Source organism: Callithrix jacchus, chromosome 7, assembly GCF_049354715.1.
Source record: "Callithrix jacchus isolate 240 chromosome 7, calJac240_pri, whole genome shotgun sequence".
Lineage (NCBI taxonomy): Eukaryota > Metazoa > Chordata > Mammalia > Primates > Cebidae > Callithrix > Callithrix jacchus.
The window spans coordinates 124,076,305-124,098,708 of record NC_133508.1 but is presented as its reverse complement, the minus strand read 5'-3'; the positions used below and the strand labels follow the sequence as shown (position 1 = coordinate 124,098,708).

At 40.2% G+C, this 22,404-nt stretch overlaps 2 protein-coding genes across 3 annotated transcripts in view; one reads left to right on the top strand and one right to left on the bottom strand.

Annotated features, from left to right (window-relative positions):
* Positions 1–821, bottom strand: part of HS2ST1 (heparan sulfate 2-O-sulfotransferase 1) — a 199,698-nt gene extending 198,877 nt beyond the window's left edge. For both annotated transcript variants that reach the window (XM_009001630.5, XM_002751039.6), the window contains exon 1: positions 310–821. In XM_009001630.5, the coding sequence (XP_008999878.1) occupies positions 310–433 (124 nt within the window). In that variant the 5' untranslated portion in view covers positions 434–821. The remainder of the gene's footprint in view (positions 1–309) is intronic.
* SELENOF (selenoprotein F) overlaps positions 432–22,404 on the top strand; it is a 50,698-nt gene continuing 28,725 nt past the window's right edge. Inside the window, exons 1-4 of the mRNA XM_078333122.1 lie at positions 432–491; positions 534–993; positions 8,450–8,544; positions 16,022–16,189. Coding sequence (XP_078189248.1) covers positions 432–491; positions 534–993; positions 8,450–8,544; positions 16,022–16,189 — 783 coding nt within the window. The remainder of the gene's footprint in view (positions 492–533; positions 994–8,449; positions 8,545–16,021; positions 16,190–22,404) is intronic.

The window sequence follows — 22,404 nt, the reverse complement described above, 5'->3', positions numbered from 1 at the left end:
GCTCCCCACTGAGTTCGGTCTTTTTTCGCTCTGTCTCCGTGGAATGCCTACTTTGGGGCACTCCTTTGGCTCGGGAAGCCCAACCTCGCAACCTCTGCCCCGTGACCTCGCGAGTCCAGCACGCCACTCATACTTAATTCACCCCAGTCTTGGAGCTCGTGCTCCCGCTACCTCTCATTCCCGGTTCTCTTTGAAACCTCTTTCAGCCCCCGAGCCAGACCCCAGATTAAACGAACGCCCCTAGCTCCGGCGGCAGCGCCTCCTCGGCCCCATCCACAGCACTCAGCTCGAAGCAGTTCAGTTCCTCACCTAGCTTCGACCGGGACTCCTCCAGTTTCTGGATCTGGTTTTCCAAGAAGAGCATCGCCACCGCGAAGGCCACCACCGCCAGCAGCTGCAACTTGGGCGGCATCATAATCCTGAGGAGCCCCATGAAACCCGCTGCTCGGGATCAAGACATACCGCGGGGGGCGGGGAGCGGGGCCCGGGAGGCGAGAGAGACACCGGGAGGAGCCCGCCTAGCCGGGAGGTAGGCAAGGAGAGCGCAACAGCGAGAGAACCACCGCAGCGACCCCCCTTCTCGCCTCTCCAGTCCCCCTCCCCCAGGCGCTAGCACCAACGACACCGGTGGTGCCCGCTTCTCCTCAGCGTACTCAACGACCGCCCCCTCCAAAAGCCCGCGCAACAAACAGCGCGAAGCGGCTGCCGGGCTCTCGCCTCCCTCAACTGCCTCAATCCCCGACCCCGCGCCCGCCTGCCTGCCCGCCTCCCTCTCTTCCTTCCTCCCCTCCCTCCTTATCTCGCGGCCGCGCGCCCCCTCCACCGGCGCTGCGGCTGCGCCGCCCTCAGCCCCGCCCCCTCCCATCCCCCTCCGCCACCACGCGCACGCATCCGCGTACGCTGCTGGGCAACCAGAAACCCCGCCCCTCCTCCCGTTCGGGTCCACTTATGGGACCGAAGAGCCCCTACGCTTCGCTCTTGGTTCGGTTTACGGTTGGTTTCTTCTGCTACCGATTTCAATCAAGACGACATTCGATTGGGTAAACTTGAAGAAGAAGGCAGGGCTAAAACTGGAGAAGGGGTGGCTTCTTGGCTACTCGACGAAGTGTCGTGAGCGAAAGAAAGGAAACCGCAGAAGCAAAGAAGTGGGAAGTTTAGGAAAGTGCCTGATTTGGGTAATCGAAAGCACCCAGTGACTGTTTTTTTTATTTGAGGACTTTTAAGCTTTCATAGGCCCTTAGTTAATACCTGTCACTTCCAAATTAGAGATGTAAGGACAACGGCCGTTAGCGTCCTGTTTTGGATCAGGCTCTAGAGTGGACGCCCCTAGCCGAGGGGTCCTTCTAGGCAGCCGGAAACCTGCGGAGAGTGGTAGCGATGGCGGCTGGGCTGGCTGGGTGGCTGTTGCCGGCGTTTCAGCTACGGTTGTTGTTCGCGACTTTGCTTCAAGTGGTGAGTGTAGATCACCTTCGCAGCTGCCACAGAGAGAGTAGGAGGGATTGCAGCTGAGGAAGACGCAAACATTCGAGTCCTGGTTGAAAACGGTGGGAGGACTGCGCTTCTTTAGGGACTGCTGCGGCCAGAATGCAACGTGGCTTAATTTCTCTGTTGATTCTTTTTTTTTTTTTTTTGAGACGGAGTTTCGCTCTTGTTACCCAGGCTGGAGTGCAATGGCGCGATCTCGGCTCACCGCAGCCTCCGCCTTCTGGGTTCAGGCAATTCTCCTGCCTCAGCCTCCCGAGGCCATGCCCAGCTAATTTTTTTGTGTGTGTTTTTAGTAGAGACGGGGTTTCACCATGTTGACCAGGATGGTCTCGATCTCTTGACCTCGTGATCCACCCGCCTCGGCCTCCCAAAGTGCTGGGATTACAGGCGTGAGCCACCGCGCCCGGCCTTCTCTGTTGATTCTTATCCTTTCCCGCCTTGGGTTTCTAGCCTCAGTTTTCTCCTAACCTCACATTGTCTTGGGTACTTAGCTTCTCTTACGGGGCTCTAGCTAAAAACAATCTGTAAACCACACCAGGTGGGAGGGAGAAATAATAAAGCTTGGTAAGAAGTCAAGGTTGTTTTTAAATGGGCAGAAATGCAAGAGACTACTACCCTCATGACGAGGCTTCCAAATCTTAGAGGGAAATCTTCAAGTCGTTGGTCCAGGCGAACAATTTCCGTTTACCTCTCTCGCGCGCCCACCTCTCCTACTTCTTTTAGTCTATTAACCTCGGTTATCTGCTATTCACAGACGGCTGGCTGTGCTTCAGTGCGATTTGTGCTTTTTAACAATGTTGGAATAAAAGGAGTTATCTACACCAAAGTATAATTTATTTTTGAAATTGAGTTCTTTTAATGATGGCTGTCGTCTTTAAAATAAGGCAGCGTTTTTTATTTCGTTTTTCTCTTGGCAGAATAGATGGGTTATCATTGAATGGGGAAAGTTTACTTTTAACTTATTTTTTCTCATATCCATGTTTTGCTATGTGAATAATAAAATTTTAGGCACAGTGTTGAAAGCTTTTACGTTTCTTATCCTAGTTTAATTTTTCGGGTAGTCTCTAATAAGGAGACCTGGTTTAATTTACTAATCCAAGGTTGAGGGAGTTAGGGACTACCCCGGAGTCGTCTAGGAACCCCTCTACTTGCCTTTTTCTCAAAGTGCTTGAAAGCATCCTGCCTGTTTGCTTTGGCTACTTTATCCAAAAGGTAGATTCTTCTGTAATTAAGATTCCAATACCCTTGTTATTCAGGTATTTGGTGCCTTTGGAATTACTGGATCATCTCTCCCTAACTTTCTACTGTTTAAGGGTTTTTGTACATATTTAGGTCATTTGAGAATAACTTTTCAAGATGTCCTCTCCTGATCTCCCTCTGTCTTTGACTGTCAGTAGTCTATAGCTGTGTAACCACCCTCAAGATTTCGCATAATTCTGGGTCAGTGAAGTAGAACTACTCCACCTAATGTTGGTTTTTCTCTGGTCTCATTTATGCTTTTTCTTGACCTAGTAGGTCAGCTAAACTGAAAGGTCCCAGGGTTACCACTGTTCATAGTTGGTGCTGTCAGCTCGAGGACTTCGTTCTCTCTTCCATGTGACTTCTCGTTCTCCAGTAGACTAAACCAACTTCTTTTCATGGCACTCTCAGGGCAGCACTCCAAAAGAACAGAAGCTACAATGCCTCTTAAGGCCTTGCCTTGGAAATAACATATATTACTCCTATCACATGTTTGTCAAAGCAAGTCACAAGACTAGTTCATATTTCAGGGATGGGGAAATTGATTCCATCTCTACATGGAAGGAGTGGCAGAGTCACTTTGCAAAGTGTGCATACCAGGATGGGAGGAATACATGGAATTAACTAATTCCATATGTAAAAATGGTAGGAATTAATTAAACAGTGTGCCACAGTTACTGTTCTCAGAATCCAAGACAGAAATTTAGTGTCTTCTTTGACTCCTTTTCTTACATATCTCATATCCAGGCAATTACTGAATCTTGTTGATTTTAATTCCTAAACATCTCAAATCCATCTACTTATTGTTAATTCCTCATTCAGGCCATAAACATCTCTGTCCTCAGAAATGACAGCCCTTGGTTCACCCTTCAGATTATCTCTGACAGTATTCAGAATCTAAATGGTTGGCTTTGCCTTTGCCAGCTTCCCAATTTTCCAAGCAAAAAATTAGTCATTTTTGGCCAGGTCTGGTGGTAGCTCATGCTTATGATCCCAGCACTTTGGGAGACCAAGGCAAGCAAATCACCTGAGGTCAGGAGTTCGAGACCAGCCTGGCCAACACGGCAAAACCTTGTCTCTAGTAGAAACACAGAAATTAGCTGGGCGTGGTGATGGTGTCTACTCAGGAGGCTGAGGCAGGAGAACGCTTGAACCCCGGAGGTTGTAGAGCTGAGATCGCACCATTGCATTCCAGTCTGGGTGACAGAGCAGGACTCCGTCTCTCAAAAAAAAAGTCATTTTAAATCCTCTTTTCTTTCACTCTGAATTTGGTTAGTCATTAAAGCCTTAAAAATCTCTAAGCCAGTTCACTTAATAATTCTATTTCCACAGGTAGTACTTACATTCAGGCCAGTATCTTTGCCTAGAATTATAAGAGCTTCCTTAACTGGTCTCCCATCTCATTATTGCATTTCCAATCTCTACAGTGTGTGTGTCAGTATCCCTCCACTCCTGTTCCCGTACCAATTAGAATGTAGCCAAAGGGAATACAGGGACCATTTTTCTTTTATATTCCTGCATTGTGTCTCATATGCATTTGTTCATTTAAATCCCTCTGTAGTCTAAATGGCCCCAGTTCCTTTCTGTTGTTGCTCCATGCCATCAAAATTATCAGGATATTTGCAGTTTGTGTAGAGCAGTGAAGGAGCCCACCCACTCTCAAAAATAGAGCAGTGAGGGAGCCCACCCATTCTCAAAAATAGAAAAATGACTCAGAAAAGAGAGAGTGCTTTGGACAGTTCACCCTTATTGAACTGTTATAACTTCCCTAAGGTTTATTCATGTTACTTCTGTAGTAACTAGTGCTCTTAAGAAAAGAAAGCAACAAAAACCTTGAAAATGAAAAGGAATATAAATAGTTGTGGAAAAAACAGTAAGAAGTTCGAAACTGCATGTCACAGTTAGCCCAAAGGGTAAAAAAGATCAGATGGCGTAAGTAGTTAACAGCAGTGAAATCTTTGGAACCTCACATAGGAATTAAAAGGGGATGAGGGAACAATTTCTTGACAGTTTGAGATTGAGATACTGCTATGGATAAAACTCTCATTGGGACTTCGCTCATATTTTGTTCATTTATACCTCTTAGTTTCTAGGACTAGACAGGTTGAGTTTTTATCACTGTCCACTCCCCTGAAAAGCTCTAATTTCAAGTTAATAACAATGCATGTTTATCAACATTTCAGTGATATAACAACTGGATATAAAGTGATTTAGTCTGAAAATACATTGACTATGCTTAAGCATTAGAAAAGTGGTATTTTAGTACAGTCTAAGGGAGATGTTTATTAACACTCCCCAGAACTAAGTAATACTCAGTCCTTCATTCTTCATATGTAATGTTTTCTCATGCGAAAGGGCACTACACTAAAAAGCCATATAGAATGATATTGTGTATCTTTCTTCCTGAGATACCCCTTACTCCATTTCTTCACAGGTTAATATCCCACTGGGTCTTATGGATCACATGGTTATAATTGTTGGCGCTTTTGTTATTAGTGGTACACACAATAATGGTGTATCATGGATTCTGTGAAACATTGGTAGTCAGTAACAGTGGTTAGGGGTATAAAGAGCAGGCCAGGATTAGAATCTTAGCTCCCATCTCAGTTTTCCTGTGTTGTCTTAGACAAATTACCTTAACTATCCTAAACCTGTTTCTTTCTTTATAAAATGGTGATATTACCACCTGTTTCACAAGATGGTTAGATTAGATGGAATAATAATGTAAAGTACTGAACAAAATATCTTATGTTTTATAAGAGCTTTCTGTTAATGGCCATGTTTCTGGTATTCATTTTCATGGAGTTCACTCTGTAATCCCATCTGTTTGCTTTTGTCTCATATTTAAAGTTTGTTCAGAATTACTTGAGAAACCTATGAGTTTCCTGAGCGTTACAAAGACCAGTGAAGAGACAACTAATATGTGTAGGTGTAAGTGTGACAAAATGTATAGCTATATCGTATTTTTAATGTCATGGTATAGTAGAGTTAATCTAGTTTCTTTGCTGCCAACTCTCATCTGAAAGGAACTCATTAATATTAGAAAAATAGAACAATGAGTAATGCATGGAGAAGGAGGGAATAGAGCCTCTTAATTCGTCAATTTTGCTTTGAAATGGGGAAAGCTAACTGGTTATCCTAGCCAGGAGCCCTGTCCTTAGAATCTTTGTCTCACAAAGTGTGGCTGTTTAATCTAAAATTTAATAATTGGTCTTAATGTACAGATTTAAATGCCAGTTACTTTTGGCAATAAAAAGATGGAGGAATAATATCAAACTTGTATATTGTTTAGCATTTATCTGTGAGATACTTAAAAATATGTGCTGATATCTTTAAATTCAAAGCCTGAAATTCAACGCCTAAAGTCTGAAAACCAGTGAAAGAACAGCTAGAAAAAAAGAGTAGTTTACTTAAGAAACTCGATACCTTGTGTCTCCCATACTTATCTTTTATCCCATGTCTAGTATAGTGATAAATCATTTATACAGTGTTTTGTAATGTTTAAGCTTTCAGTGGAAGGTGAGCCTAATAGCACCATGTATTAAATACTGTATACTGGGCAGTGTGCTAGATGCTTTGTGTTCAGTTTCTTCTTTAATCCTCAAAACTCCAAGAGATAATTGATAATACTCCCTGTTTAGAAATAAGGTTGCTCTGTGATGGCATTTGAATCTAGATATGTTAAGACTTTGAAATACATAAGGTTTTGTATAATCATGCTACTTTTCAGTAGGTGCTCCATAAATGCCAGAATAAAACCAAATAATATGATTGCATGATTATTCGTTTGAGGTTATTTTACAGGTTTTGGTAACAGTTTTTTACATTTGGTAAGGAATTCACAATTTTCAAAGTGATTTCACTCTTATTGCCTCTTTCAGTAACTGTGGCTGCAAAATAGAATTACCCTAAAATTTAATGGTATAAAACAATTGTTTATTTTGCTTTCAAATTCTATGAGTCAGCAATTCTGACAGGGCACAGCAGGGATGGCTTGCCTGTTTTTTGGTCTCTCAGACCTCAGTTGAAACACTGGGGCCTGAAATCTGAAGGTGGTTTACTCACATGGCTAGTAGTTGATACTGGTTGTCAGCTGGAGTTTTTAGTTGGTCTCTACATGTTGTCTTTCCATGTTGTCTCTGTTACAGATTTCTTTACAGCAGATTGACTAAGTTCCAAAGTTGATGTTCCTAGAAAGAAAATACTAGTCAGGCAGAGGCTGTTTGCTCTTTTATGTCCTACACTCAGAATTGCATAACTTCTTTTAAACTCTGTTGGTCAGAACAGTCATGGCCCCTGCCCAGATTCAGGGGGAGGGAACATAGACCCCACTTCTCAGCGGAGGACTAACATTCACGTTTTGAGAACATGCGAAATGTTATGTACATATTGATGCAATCTTTGATACATATTGATTGTGTTGCCTTGGAAAATACAGTCTGCTCATTGTTATAATTGATTTCAAATTAACCTGTGAAATAGATGAGGCAGATCACGTTACTAATGGAGACGTTACCCAAAGTGCTTGTATGGTAGCAGGTGTCTTACAGTTAAACTAGAGAGATGAACCACACAAATTAATCAACAAAGTCATAGATCCCTCCCAGTAGGCTGGGGTGGTTCATCTGTTTTGGAAAGTTTATTCATATGACATTATTACAGAGATAGGGTTAAAGACATATAAAATGTTAAATTAGCATTTTGAGTGAAGATGCCAATAAGTACTTACATTTTTTTCATTGGGAAGTGCCACTTAATGTTAATCTACCTGGTGAGTTTGAAGAATATTGACCCACTGCAGCTGGTAGGCCAAATTCAGTCAACCCTGTTTTTGTAGAACAAATTAACATAAATAACAAAATAAAACAAAATTTTACTGGAACACAGGCACACTCATTCATTCATTCATGTGTTATCTATGACTGCTTTTTGTACTGCAGTAGCTGAGTTGAATAGTTGTATAGAAACCATATAGCCACCAAAGCCTAACATAATTATCTGGCCCTTTGCATAAAGTTTGCAGACCCTTACTCTAGAAGATCAGTCAGTTTCAGTCAATTTGAAATTTCCCCTACTTGAAGTTGCAGTTTTGACCAATTTATTTATTCAAAATATATATGAAAACTGTCACCAGTGAGGGAAAGACAGAGAAACAACTTAATGCTTGCCCTCAGAAGAGTTCATAGTATTGTTGAGGAGTCAGATTTACATAGTTCAGTGTCATGAACGGTAGTGTTTTTCAACTGGGCACAACTTTTTTGAAGAAAAGTACTATGGCTAAAGATTGAGATTTATTTTCTCAGAGAAAGCTTCCTAGAGAACCAATACTGATCAGGTTCTTGAAAATAAGTAGGGGATAACAAGGTGAAGAAGTAAAAACAGAGCCTTAGGTATAAGGGAGACTATGAGCAAAAGTGTGTTTGAGTAGGACTTTTATATTCAAGGTGCTTATACGAATTTCTTATAGCTGGAAAGTAACATTGACAGTAAACATTTAAGCCACTGAGGCAGGAAAAGATTTGAGAGCTCTTCAAGAGAATTATGAAAACGTATTAATTGGTTATGAGAATGATGAAGAGTATGTAGTGTAAGTCAGTAGGATGACTGATCTGGGCAATTAGCTTGTCAGGGAAATGGTGCCATTTTACTAAGATACTGAATACCTAAGGAAGAATAGATTTAAGGAGAAAAATAAGTTTCACTGTTGGAGATTTTTAACTTGCAGTGTGTATTCAACACCTAAATAAGATGTTGAGAGACGGGGGAAGATGGCGCTGTAAAAGCAACTCAGGATTGCAGCTCTCAGAAGAGATGCAGAGGGTGAGTTCACGCCGCATTTCCAGACGGATCTTTGTTGCCCACAGAATGGGGAAATTCCCAGGTATAGGAGAGACACGGGACGCCAGCACAGCTGTTTCGGCGGGCACGGCCACTTTGGCCAGTGCGGCCGCTTTGGCCAGCGCCGCAGCACAGCGGCACTCCGCACAAAACGCACTGCTCTGGGTGCCCTGTTAAACCGGCAATTTGAGATTTGAGAGGGCAGATTACCATATTCATCTGATTAAACGGGACTTGGACAGTGAGCCAGGCCAGGAGATTCCCGGGAAGCGAACTGTGAGCCAGCGTAGTGGGTTGCTGCACAGGAAATCACACAGATCCCGGTGCCCTTTCAGCAGGCGACTGAAACACCTGGAGAGAGTCAACCATTCAACTTTAAAAAAAAGGGGGCTCTGAGGCAAGGAGCCAGGTGATCAGGCTCGACGGGTCCCACCCCGAAAGGGACAAACAAAACGGCAATTCGAAACGCCTGGAGTTGAGAGTTTCACTGCAGGCACAGCTGAACCCAGGACAGTGCAGCTTGGTGGGGAAGGGGCGTCCGCCATTACCGAGACATTCCACCCCTACTGAGGTACACTCCCATTGCTGACACAGCCTGCTGTTGCCAAAGCAACCCACTAGAACAGAGAGACTCCGCCAACAGGGTGGGGCCCACGACAGCAGGGAGGAGCCTTGGCAGGCAAATGGTGACTAAACTGTCTCCTAGCTGGACAGGACAGTGCAATGGATACTCATAAATAAAGCCCTAACTCCCCGAGACAGAGCATCTGAGAGAAAAATGGGGTTTTATGAGTTCTGCTGCAGCAGACTTAAAGGTACTTGCCTAGCAGCCCTGAATGAACAATGGAGCTCACAGCTCATCACTTCAGCTCCTATAAAGTACAGACCATCTCCTCAAGCAGCTCCGTTACCCCCGTATATCCAAAGAGTCACCTCAAAAAGGACTGATCAGACTGACATTTGGTGGGCATCATTCTGGGACAAAGGTAGCAGAAGAAGAAACTGGTAGCATCCCTCACTGTTCCGCAGCTGCTACAAGAGTTCCCCAGGCAAGCAGGGCCTGGACCTCAGCAGTCTTAAAGCAGAGGGGCTAGACTATTAGAAGGAAAACTAAGAAACAGAAATACTTCAGCATCAACAATCTGGGCCTCCACTCAGAGACCCAATCGAAAAATCAGCAACTACTGAGACAACAGGTGGATAAATCCACAAAGATGGGAAGAAACCAGCGCAAAAAGGAGGACAACACCTGAAAACAGAACACCTCGCCTCTTACAAAGGTCCAAAACTCCTCACCAGCAAGGGAACAAAGCCGGACGGAGAACGAGTATGATGAAATGACGGAATTACACGTCAGAAGGTGGGTAATGAGAAACATGAGCTAAAAGAACATGTTCTAAATCAATGCAAAGAAACTAAGAACCTTGAAAAAAGATTTGAGGATATGATAACAAGAATGGATAACTTAGAGAGGAATATGAATGAATTGAAGGGGCTGAAAAACACAACACAGGAACTTCGCGAAGCATGCACAAGTTTCAACAGCCAAATTGACCAAGCAGAAGAAAGGATATCAGAAGTCGAAGATCAACTCAATGAAATAAAACGAGAAGCCAAGATTAGAGGAAAAAAGCGCAAAAAGGAATGATCAAAGTCTCCAAGAAATGTGGGACTATGTGAAGAGACCTAATCTACATTTGATAAGTGTACCAGAATGTGACGAAGAGAATGAATACAAGCTAGAAAATACTCTTCAGGATATTATCCAGGAAAATTTCCCCAACCTAACAAGGCAGGCCAATATCCAAGTCCAGATAATACAGAGAACACCACAAAGATACTCCACAAGAAGAGCAACCCCAAGGCACATAATCGTCAGATTCACCAGGGTTGAAATGAAGGAGAAAAATGCTAAGGGCAGCCAGAGAGAAAGGTCGGGTCGCCCACAAAGGGAAGCCCATCAGACTCACAGCAGATCTCTCGGCAGAAACTCTACAAGCCAGAAGTGAGTGGGGGCCAATATTCAGCATCCTTAAAGAAAAGAACTTTCAACCCAGAATTTCATATCTAGCCAAACTGAGCTTCAGAAGTGAAGGAAAAATAAAATCCTTTGCGAACAAGCAAGTACTCAGAGATTTTGTCACCACCAGGCCTGCTTTACAAGAGCTCCTGAAAGAGGCACTACACATAGAAAGGAACAACCAGTACCAGCCATTCCAAAAACATACCAAATGCTAAAAAGCATCAAAAAAATGAAGAATCTGCATCAACTAACTGGCAAAACAGCCAGCTAGCATCAAAATGGCAGTATCAAATTCACACATAAAAATATTAACCCTAAATGTAAATGGGCTAAATGCACCAATCAAAAGACACAGACTGGCAAATTGGATAAAAATCCAAAACCCATCAGTGTACTGTATCCAGGAAACCCATCTCACATGCAAGGATACACAAAGGCTCAAAATAAAGGGATGGAGGAAGATTTACCAAGCAAATAGAGAGCAAAAAAAGCAGGATTTTCAATTCTCGTCTCTGATAAAATAGACTTTAAAGCAACAAAGATCAAAAGAGACAAAGAAGGACATTACATAATGGTAAAAGGATTGATATAACAAGAAGAACTAATGATTCTAAATATATATGGACCCAATACAGGAGCATCCAAATATATAATGCAAGTTCTTAACGACTTACAAAGAGTCTTAGACTCCCACACAATAATAGTGGGAGACTTTAACACTCCAATCTCAATATTAGACAGATCAACCAGACAGAAGATCAACAAGGATATCCAGGGCTTGAACTCAGACCTGGAACAAGCAAACCTGATAGACATTTACAGAATTCTCCACCCCAAATCCACAGAATATACATTCTTCTCAACACCACATCACACCTACTCTAAAATTGACCACATAATTGGAAGTAAAGCACTGCTCAGCAAATGCAAAGCAACTGAAATCATAACAAACAGTCTCTCAGACCATAGTGCAATCAAGTTAGAACTCAGAATTGAGAAACTAACTCAGAACCGCACAGCTTCATGGAAACTGAACAACTGGCTCTTGAATGTTGATTGGATAAACAACGAAATGAAGGCAGAAATAAACAAGTTCTTTGATACCAATGAGAATGAAGACACAACATACGAGAATCCCTGGGACACATTTAAAGCAGTATCTAGAGGAAAATATATAGCAATAAGTGCCCATATGAGAATAGTGGAGAGATTCAAAATTGACACCCTATAGTCAAAATTGAAAGAGCTAGAGGAGCAAGATCAAAAAAACTCAAAACCTAGCAGAAGACAAGAAATAACTAAGATCAGAGCAGAACTGAAGGAGATAGAGCTGGTTTTTTGAAAAGATCAACGAAATAGACCACTAGCCAGACTGATAAAAAAGAAAAGAGAGAACAACCAAATAGACGCAATAAAAAATAATAAAGGGGAAATCACCACACATTCCACAGAAATTAAAACCATCATCAGAGAATATTACAAACAACTCTATGCACATAAACTAGTAAACCTGGAAGAAATGGATAAATTCCTGGACACCTGTGTCCTCCCAAGCCTAAACCAGGAGGAAGCCGAAACTATGAATAGACCAATAACAAGGTCTGAAGTTGAGGCAGCAATTAAGAGCCTACCACACAAAAAAAGCCCAGGTCCAGATGGGTTCACAGCCGAATTCTACCAGACACACAAAGAAGAGCTGGTACCATTCCTTCTGAAACTATTCCAAATAATCAAAAAGAGGGAATCCTTCCCAATTCATTTTATGAGACCAACATTATTCTGATACCAAAACCTGGCAGAGACTCAACAAGAAAAGAAAACTTCAGGCCAATATCCATGATAAACATAGATGCAAAAATCTTCAATAAAATATTGGCAAGCCGATTGCAGCAGCATATCAAAAAGCTTATCCATCATGATCAAATAGGATTCATCCCAGGGATGCAAGGCTGGTTCAGCATACACAAGTCTATAAACATAATTCACCACATACAAAAACCACATGATTATCTGCATTGACGCAGAGAAGGCATTTGACAAAATTCAACAGCCCTTTATGGTAAAAACTCTCAATAAACTCGGTATTGATGGAACGTATCTCAAAATAATAAAGCTGTTTACGACAAACCAACAGCCAATATCATACTGAATGGGCAAAAACTGGAAGCATTCCCTTTGAAATCGGGCACTAGACAAGGATGCCCTCTCTCACCACTTCTATTCAGTATAGTACTGGAAGTTCTAGCAAGAGCAATCAGGCAAGAAAAAGAAATAAAGGATATTCAAATAGGAAAGGAGGAAGCCAAATTGTCTCTATATGCAGACGACATGATAGTACACCTATAAGACCCCATCGCCTCAGCCCAAAAACTCCTGAAACTGATAAGCAACTTCAGCAACTTCTCAGGATATAAAATCAATGTGCAAAAATCACAAGCATTCGTCTGCACCAATAACAGACTTAAAGAGAGCCAAATCAAGAACGAACTGCCATTCACAATTGCTACAAAGAGAATAAAATACCTAGGAATACAACTTACAAGGAACGTAAGGGACCTCTTCAACGAAACTACAAACCACTGCTCAACGAAATCAGAGAGGACACAGATGGAGAAACATTCCATGTTCATGGTTAGGAAGAATTAATATCATGAAAATGGCTATACTGCCCAAAGTAATTTACAGAATCAACGGTATCCCCATCAAACTACCATTGACTTTCTTCACAGAACTGGAAAAAACCACCTTAAACTTCATATGGAACCAAAAGAAAGCCCACATGGCCAAGTCAATCCGAAGCAAAAAGAACACAACGGGAGGCATCACACTACCAGACTTCAAACTATACTACAAGGCTACAGTAATCAAAACAGCATGGTACTGGTACCAAAACAGAGATATAGACCAATGAAACAGCATAGAGTTATCAGAGGCAATACAGCATATCTACAACCATACAATCTTTGATAAACCTGACAAAAACAAGGAATCGGGAAAGGACTCCCTGTTTAATAAATGGTGTTGGGAAAACTGGCCAGCCGTGTGCAGAAAGCAGAAACTGGACCCCTTCCTGACACCTTACACTAAAATTAACTCCAGATGGATTAAAGACTTAAACATAAGACCTGACACCATAAAAACCCTAGAAGAAAATCTAGGCAAAACCATTCAGGACATAGGAGTAGGCAAGGACTTCATGAACAAAACACCAAAAGCATTGGCAACAAAAGCCAAAATAGACAAATGGGACCTAATGAAACGCCACAGCTTCTGCACTGCAAAAGAAACAGTCACTAGAGTGAATCGGCAACCAATAGAATGGGAAAAAATTTTTGCAGTTTACCCATCTGACAAAGGAGTGATATCCAGAATTTATAAAGAACTCAAACGGATTTACAAGGAAAAAACAAACAAGCCCATTCAAAAATGGGCAAAGGATATGAACAGACACTTTACAAAAGAAGACATACATGAGGCCAACAAACATATGAAAAAATGCTCATCATCACTGGTTATTAGAGAGATGCAAATCAAAACCACATTGAGATACCATCTCACGCCAGTTAGAATGGTGATTATTAAAAAATCTGGAGACAACAGATGCTGGAGAGGATGTGGAGAAATAGGAACACTTTTACACTGCTGGTGGGAGTGTAAATTAGTAGTTCAACCATTGTGGAAGACAGTGTGGCAATTCCTCAAGGACCTAGAAATAGAAATTCCATTTGACCCAGCAATCCCATTACTGGGTATATATCCAAAGAACTGTAAATCATTCTACTATAAGGACACATGCACACAAATGTTCATTGCAGCACTGTTTACAATAGCAAAGACCTGGAACCAACCCAAATGCCCATTGATGATAGACTGGTCTGGGAAAATATGGCACATATACACCATGGAATATTATGCAGCAGTCAAAAATGATGAGTTTGTAGGGACATGGATGAATCTGGAGAACATCATTCTCAGCAAACTGACACAAGAACAGAAAATGAAACACCACATATTCTCACTCATAGGCGGGTGATGAACAATGAGAACACATGGACACAGGGAAGGGAGTGCCACACTCTGGGGTCTATTGGGGGGAATAGGGGAGGGACAGCGACGGGGGGAGCTGTGGAGGGATAGCATGGGGAGAAATGCCAAATGTGGGTGAAGGGGCAGAAGACAGCAAAACACACTGCCATGTGTGTACCTATGCAACTATCTTTCATGTTCTGCACATGTACCCCAAAACCTAAAACGCAATAAAAAATAAATAAAAAATAAAACAAGATGTTGAGTGGACTGTTGGTTTTGCAAGCCTGACATTCAAGAAAAATATTTGAGAGTTTTCAATAAGTAGATATCTGAAGCCATAGATAAAAATGTAATCATAAATAGAAGGCACGTAAAGCTAAGAGAGAGGCAAAAACAGAACTGTGGGAAACAGCAGCATTTAAGAGATGCATAGAAGAGAAAAGAGGAGGAGAAACATTTTGATGGGGTCGTTGAAGCGGAGCAGATTTGAATGCCTTTGCATTTGGTAATTTTGGGCAAATTTTGTGGAGTAGCAGGAGCAGAAACCAGGCTATATTAATGAGTCTGGGGAGTTAGGAAAAAATAAAAATAATAGAAACCAAGCGATAGTAATAATTCAGAAATGACAGAATATGGGAAGAGCAGTTAGAGGACCATAGGGCTTAACTATACCAAAGGGTTGAGGTATTGATGAAATGAAGTATCTGTGGAGATAGAGAAGGTAAAACCCAAAGAGGAAGAAGAAGGATTGACCTTCGACAAATGGAGGTTATATCACATTCACTGATATGTAAAAAAGAATGGATGAGGGAAGAGAACATTGTTGAAAGTCTGCTTTTGTCGGCCTTTCTGATTGATAAAATCATCTCTCATTTAATGTGATGATTTATGTAAAGTAACCATAGCAATCTATTTTATGTAGGAAGTATTACCTCTTAATTTATGAGTGAGGAAATTAAAGCTTAGGGAGGATTGTTTGTCCAAGGTCATACATTTTGTGAGTGGTAGCACTATTACCTACCTAAAACCAGAAGTTTGAATTCTGGCATGCTCTTGCTTACACTATCCCCTTTGCTGTCCTTCCTCTGCTAGATGTGACTGTAGATAAATCCTACAGTTAATCTTATTCCATAGACCCATATGAACAAATTTTGAGTTCTTGAAATGAAAATTATGTTTTCTTATAGGAAATTCCTTTTTAAAAACAATAAATATTTAAGAGAATACTTAAGTAATAAACATGAACAATGATATATCTTTTTTTATTAATCTATATTTTAGCTAGGCCAAAAGATGATAAATATAACTCATCTTCAGTGTGTTAGTTTTTGACAACCCCATGTTCTCTTTTTGGGAAGCTTTGTGATATAAATATGGAATTGTGTTTTTCCCATTTTTTATTTTCAGGTATCTGCTTTTGGGGCAGAGTTTTCATCCGAGGCATGCAGAGAGTTAGGCTTCTCTAGCAACTTGCTCTGCAGCTCTTGTGATCTTCTCGGACAGTTCAACCTGCTTCAGCTGGATCCCGATTGCAGAGGATGCTGTCAGGAAGAAGCACAATTTGAAACCAAAAAGGTAGTTTTCTAGTATATTCCTTCCATTTGATGGGTTAGTAGAGATAAGGTAAAATGTAAGTTGCTTAATCAAGTGTGAAGAAATCTCTAGCTTTTACATTTTTCAGTAAAACTCAATTGATTTCTTGTCTGGTCTATTAGATCAAGCAAAGCAAATATGAAGGTAAATCAGGATCCCATTCCACCATGATGATCAAGCAAAGGAGAAGTAGACTCCCTATACCATGCTGGATCCTGTCGTTCTCCAGTCTTCCTCACTTCTGGCCAAATGAAGCTAAAGAATAATTAATAGGTGCTTTTGTTCATTTATAGTAAGAACCCAGTGTTGGATGAAACTTGAAAGCAAAGCTCATAATACCTTGCACTTATTGTAACATTAAATCTAGTTAAAAGTAATATGGACCCTTAGTCAGCACACCTATTGCTAGTAATTTGAGACACCTAACTTTACCTTTTACATCTGAAAACAGAACCAACGATAGGTAGTTCAATCTCTCCAGGTAAACCTGTTTTAAAATCTGCTGTTCAAGCAAATTAATAGTGAATTTGATTATCTTTTTCTTTTTCTTTTTCTTTTTTTTTTTTTTTTGAGACAGAGTCTTGCTCTGTCGCCAGGTGCCAGTCTGGAGTGCAATGGTGTGATCTTGGCTCACTTCAACCTCCGCCTCCCAGGTTCAAGCAGTTCTCCTGCCTCAGCCTCCCGAGTAGCTGGGACTACAGGTGTATGCCACCACACCCAGCTAATTTTTGTATTTTTTTAGTAGACACAGGGTTTCACCATGTTGGCCAGGATGGTCTGGGTCTCCGGACCTCATGATCCGCCCACCTCGGCCTCTCAAAGTGCTGAGATCACAGGTGTGAGCCACTACGCCTGGCCAAATTTGATTATCTTGTAGATATTTTCATCAAAACCCTTAGATCTATTTAAATTATAAATTAGACTGGAAAGATCATTTTTGTTACCCAATTAAAACTAAATTAGTATTTAATTTTAATTGGGTAACACAAATTTAGTTAATGGTAAGAAAAAAATGTTAGCGTCTTTCTGTTGTTTACTTCTAATACTGTCTTTGACTTGTATGTACATGCTGAATTTTGTTTGAAGTATTACGATTTGTAAAGCTTTCAAACATAACGATGTTATTATTATTGGTAGTAAAGGTTTATTTTTAACAGTAAGTACTTTGATTCATACTATGTTGTACAATTGTTTTGCTTTTCTTTCTCTCCCAAGAAAGACTGCTCTTCGATTTTATTTTTTTCCTTGAGATGAAGTTTCGTTCTTGTTGCCCAGGCTGGAGTATAATGGCACCATCTTGGCTCACTGCCACCTCCACTTCCCAGGTTCAAATGATTCTCCTGCCTCAGCCTCCTGAGTAGCTGGGATTACAGGTGCCCACCACCGAGCCCAGCTAATTTTTTGTATTTTTAGTAGAGACAGGGTTTCATCATGTTGGCCAAGCTGGTCTCAAACTCGTGACCTCAAGTGATCCACTGCCTTGGCACCTCCCAAAGTGCTGAGATTACAGGTGTGAATCACTGCACCCAGCCTGCTCTTTGATTTTTTTTTTGATGTTTATGGATCTCTAGCCTTTAGCAGACAGTATTTCATAAGTTCTTGCCCTTGATTAAGGCTGTTTTTACTAAGAACAAGTTGGAAAAATTGACTCTTTTAAAAAGCTATGTCGAGTGTATACTTAATTTTGTAGCTACTTGATAAATATCTTTTTCATGTATTTCACTCATATCCTGAAATATATTTTTAAAAACTGAAAGAATAAGGAAACTTGTCTCCATGTTGGCAGTTATCCATTGGTAACACTCTTTGGTTATAATTATCTAACTACAAATATAGATCTCTCATTTCTATGTTTTACTTACAAGGATGCCATAAGCATCCCAAATCTATCTAAAAAGAGATAATGTTAATTATTTATCACAACTTTTTAGTGATTCCAATTTGACCACTAACCTTAATAGATATTTTTCAAAAGTAAACATTACCATCAGATTAAAATTGTTTCCTGGGATTTTCTTGGGATAAACATAAATTTTTTTTGTTAGAATTTTTGAACTACTTACTATTTTCTAAGATATATAAGATTAAGAGTAGTATTTCAGTGGGTTAAATAAGTGGGTTATTTTTCTCATCTTTTTATAGTCTTTCAAATTCTGTGAACTTGAACTTACGGCTGCTAGATGCTTTTTTATTATTTCCTTACTAAAGATTCTTATCTTAATAACAATGATTTCGGCTGCTTTCAGACATTACTTTAGAACTTTTGTATTTCTCCCTAACTATATCCCCCCCACTCCCTTCTTTTTGTGTTTTTGAGACAAAGTTTCACTCTTGTTGCCTAGGCTGGACTGCAATGGTGCGAATTGTTTCACTTCAAACTCCTGGGTTCAAGCAGTACTCCTGCTTCAGCCTCCCGAGCAGCTGGAATTATAGGAACCTGCCACCACACCCAGCTAGTTTTTGTATTTTTAGTAAAGACGGGGTTTCACCTTGTTGGCCAGGCTGGTTTGGAACTCCTGACCTCAGGTGATCCACTCCCCTTGGCCTTCCAAAGTGCTGGGATTACAGGCATGAGCCACCACCCCCGGCCTGTAGCCCCCTATTTCTTTAGTTAGTACCTTTTCATTTTCAGATCTTGGTTTCCCAAGTTCCTTGTAGTTTTTCTTTCTTCCTCCAAAATATTTGATTTAATTGGTTTTAGCATTTTTAGGCTTTTGCATTTACTCTGAAAGAATAGAAAATTTGGAGAATTCAGAATAGCATTTAATAATAATTGCTATTGATAAAGTAGGGTTAAAAAAACAGATACGAAATATAAACTATTAGATTTACCAATGATAAAAATTTGGAGCAGTATTTTCTATTATGCCTCTTTCAAGTTCCTGGATTAGTTGAATCAAGAGGAAATATCTTATTACAGAATAAGTAGTATTAAAATTTTTGCTGTTTACAACTACTTATATGAAACAAAATAGAGAAATACATTATGTCAACCAATTCTACTTTTAAATTTTTATCCTTTCAACTAACACATTTTAAGGAGGAAAATACTACAAATTTTCCACTTCGTAAATGTGCCATTTTGATCACTTTAAAACGTAGGAAAGATTGCATTTGGAGGAAAAAAGTTTGTGCTAATAAGAAAGAATTCTCAAGACCATTGTTAAAGTGCAGCTTAATTTATTTTCTTTCTTTCTTTCTTTCTTTCTTTCTTTCTTTCTTTCTTTCTTTCTTTTTCTTTCTTTCTTTCTATCAACGTTACCAGGTGTGGTGGATCACACCTGTAATCCCAGCACTTTGGGAGGCTGAGACAGGCGGATCACAAGATCAGGAGTTTGAGACCAGCCTGGCCAGTATGGTGAAACCGCATCTCTACTAAAAATACAGAAATTAGTCAGGTGTGCTTGTGGGTGCCTATAGTTCCAGCAACACGGGAGGCTGAGGCAGGGAAATGACTTGAACCTGGGAGGTAGATGTTGCAGTGAATTGAGATCACACCACTGCACTCCAGCCTGGCAACAGAGTGAGACTCCATCTCAAAAGAAAGAAAAAAGAAAGAAAGAGCCTATTGCCAGGCTGGAATGTGGTGGTGCAGTCATAGTTCACAGCAGCCTCCAACTCCAGGCCTCTGGTGATGCTCCCACCTCAGCCTCCCAAGTAGCTGGGATTATTGACATGCATCATAGCTCCCTGCTAATTTTCTGTTTTTGTAGAGACAAAGTCTCACCATGTTGCCCAAACTGGTCTTGAACTCCTGGCCTCAAGCTGTCCTCTCCCAGTGGCCTCCCAAATCACTGGGATTATAAGCATAAACCAACCCAGTTGTCAAGGTGAAACTCAGTTTTCTATGACAAACCCAATCAGAAAATTGAAGGAGACTCATAAAGTCAGTTTAGAATAAAATATATTATTTATTGGTTTTCACTATTCAGATGATAGATCAGGAGGAAACCATGACATTTTTGAAATCAGAGGTAACATTATAGTAGAAAATAAATTGAGCTATGTGTTTGTAATGTAAAAATAAAATGTGAAAAAAACAAGCTATCAAACTAATCACAATTATTTCAGATTTTTCTATTAACATTCCTTTGTTATTTATATATGTAATCTACCACCTGGTATCAGATTTCAGAGGCTTAAGAAAAACTGGGAAAAGAAAAGCTTAAAAGTAATATTTAAAACAAAACTCTACATTGAGAAGAGATTTCTTATATTTGAGTTTTAGAACGTCTTGATCCCCTCACAAAATACCAGTAGAAGTGCAGGCTGCAGATCACCAAGTCATGCCATTACTTTTTGTGGCAAATAATTCAACAGGTCAGGGATTTCATAAAAGGCTTTTGTTTTCACTTAAAGATCTACTTTTCAGATAATAGAATAAATAATAATACTTACCTTCAATATTAATCTATTATACTAGAATTGAATAAGTAGACCTAACAGTGTATAACAAATTTATGAAGGGAGTTGGATGCCCTCCACTTCTCACTCCATTATCTAGTTGGAACTGGACTAATATGGTAGCATTATTTTTTTATATGTATTACACTCTGCCTTGATATTTACATGCACTCCAACAGGCCAGAGACAGTACAGAGGTAATATTAATTAACAGGTATACTTCATTGGAAGTTTCTTTCTCTCTTTTTATAAGAGTTGTTGAGTTTAATTTTTATCTCAACTTGTTTACTTATTTACTGACTTCATGACTTAGAGCTAGCAGTTTACTCTAGAATCTTCAATTTTGTCATAGTAATTACATTGCTTTACCTTAGTGTTTATTTTATGCTGGTTGTATACCTTCTCTATTTAATCCTCACAACAACCCTATAATGTAAATACATTATCCCTATTTAACAGAAAAGGAAACTAGGGTATAATCTGCCTATGGTTAGCTGGCAGTTAGATGTCAAAACCTGGTTTCATCTCAGGTTTGTTTGATTCTAGAGCTCCAAGTTTTTAATCCTCTATACTGTTTTACCTCTTATCTTGAAATGTTAATAGTAAGACCTGCTTCACAGAGTTACTTTAAGAAGTTGAATGGGTTCCATATGAAACACTGGATTGGCTTTCTGAAGTCCCCTTTTGCCATTTGTATTTAACAATAATAGAATTCCATTACTAGTTTTTATTTAAAATTATCAAATCCTTATTTTTCAGTTTACCACAGACTTTAATGGCTCCTGTTACTCGATGTTTTTCAAGAATATGTTCCCAAATTGGACTTTATTTAAGGCCCAACCAGACAACATTTTATATAAATCACATAATTTTTCCTAATTCAGATAGAAGAGCATCAAAACATTTAGTAGATATCAATTTGCATGGTTATTGTATAGCCAGTTGCAGAGGAATTCAGAAGTCAGCTTAAACAGCATTGTTCAAGACAATGGCAACTTTTAAGCTTCGGTCTGTCAGAAAGAGAATGCTACTGATGTGTAAAACATAGAAGGATGAAATGGAGGTTAAGCTAACTGTGCATGAAATTGTAGTCGCTACAGAAATTTCACAGTTGCTTAAAATAGCTTCACTTTTGTCGTGTCTGTAAGCGTCAGTACATAGACTGATAATCTTCAAAGCAAACAAAAATCTAAAGTCTTTAACATGTTATTCTAATTATAATATTAAACCACTATTCACAAAGAAGCTTTTTTAAAACATGCGAATAATGTTTGGCAACAGTTCAAATTCAGTGTAAGAATTGCTAAGACTCCTGAGTAGCAGTAATGCTAAATAACATAGTCCAGGCGCAGTGGCTCATGCCTATAATCCCAGCACTCTGTCTCCAGGAAGAAAATAAAGCTAAATAATAACATAAACGTTTACTTAATAATAACCACTAACATTCATTAAGTTGTTATTATCTGAAGGTACTGTTCAAGCACTTTATTTTATTTTATTTTTTTTTTCCTGCCTCAGGTTTATTTGTACAAATAGCACAGGAGGACCCCAGCCCCATGCAGATGGCAGCCCCAGGGGAGTTACACCAGTCCTTCTGTCCTCACATTGGCAGACAAAGATATCTATTCTGAAGCCTTTGTAGGGGCCTGGGCACCTTTGAGAGCCTGAGCTGGAACTGAAACTGGAGCTGAAGCCTGGGCCTTGGTTTGATCCTTGGCCTTGGCCTTGACCTTGACCTTTGGCCGGCAGAGCCTGAGCCCCTTGGCAATGCGTGCCCGAGCACGCTTCCCAAG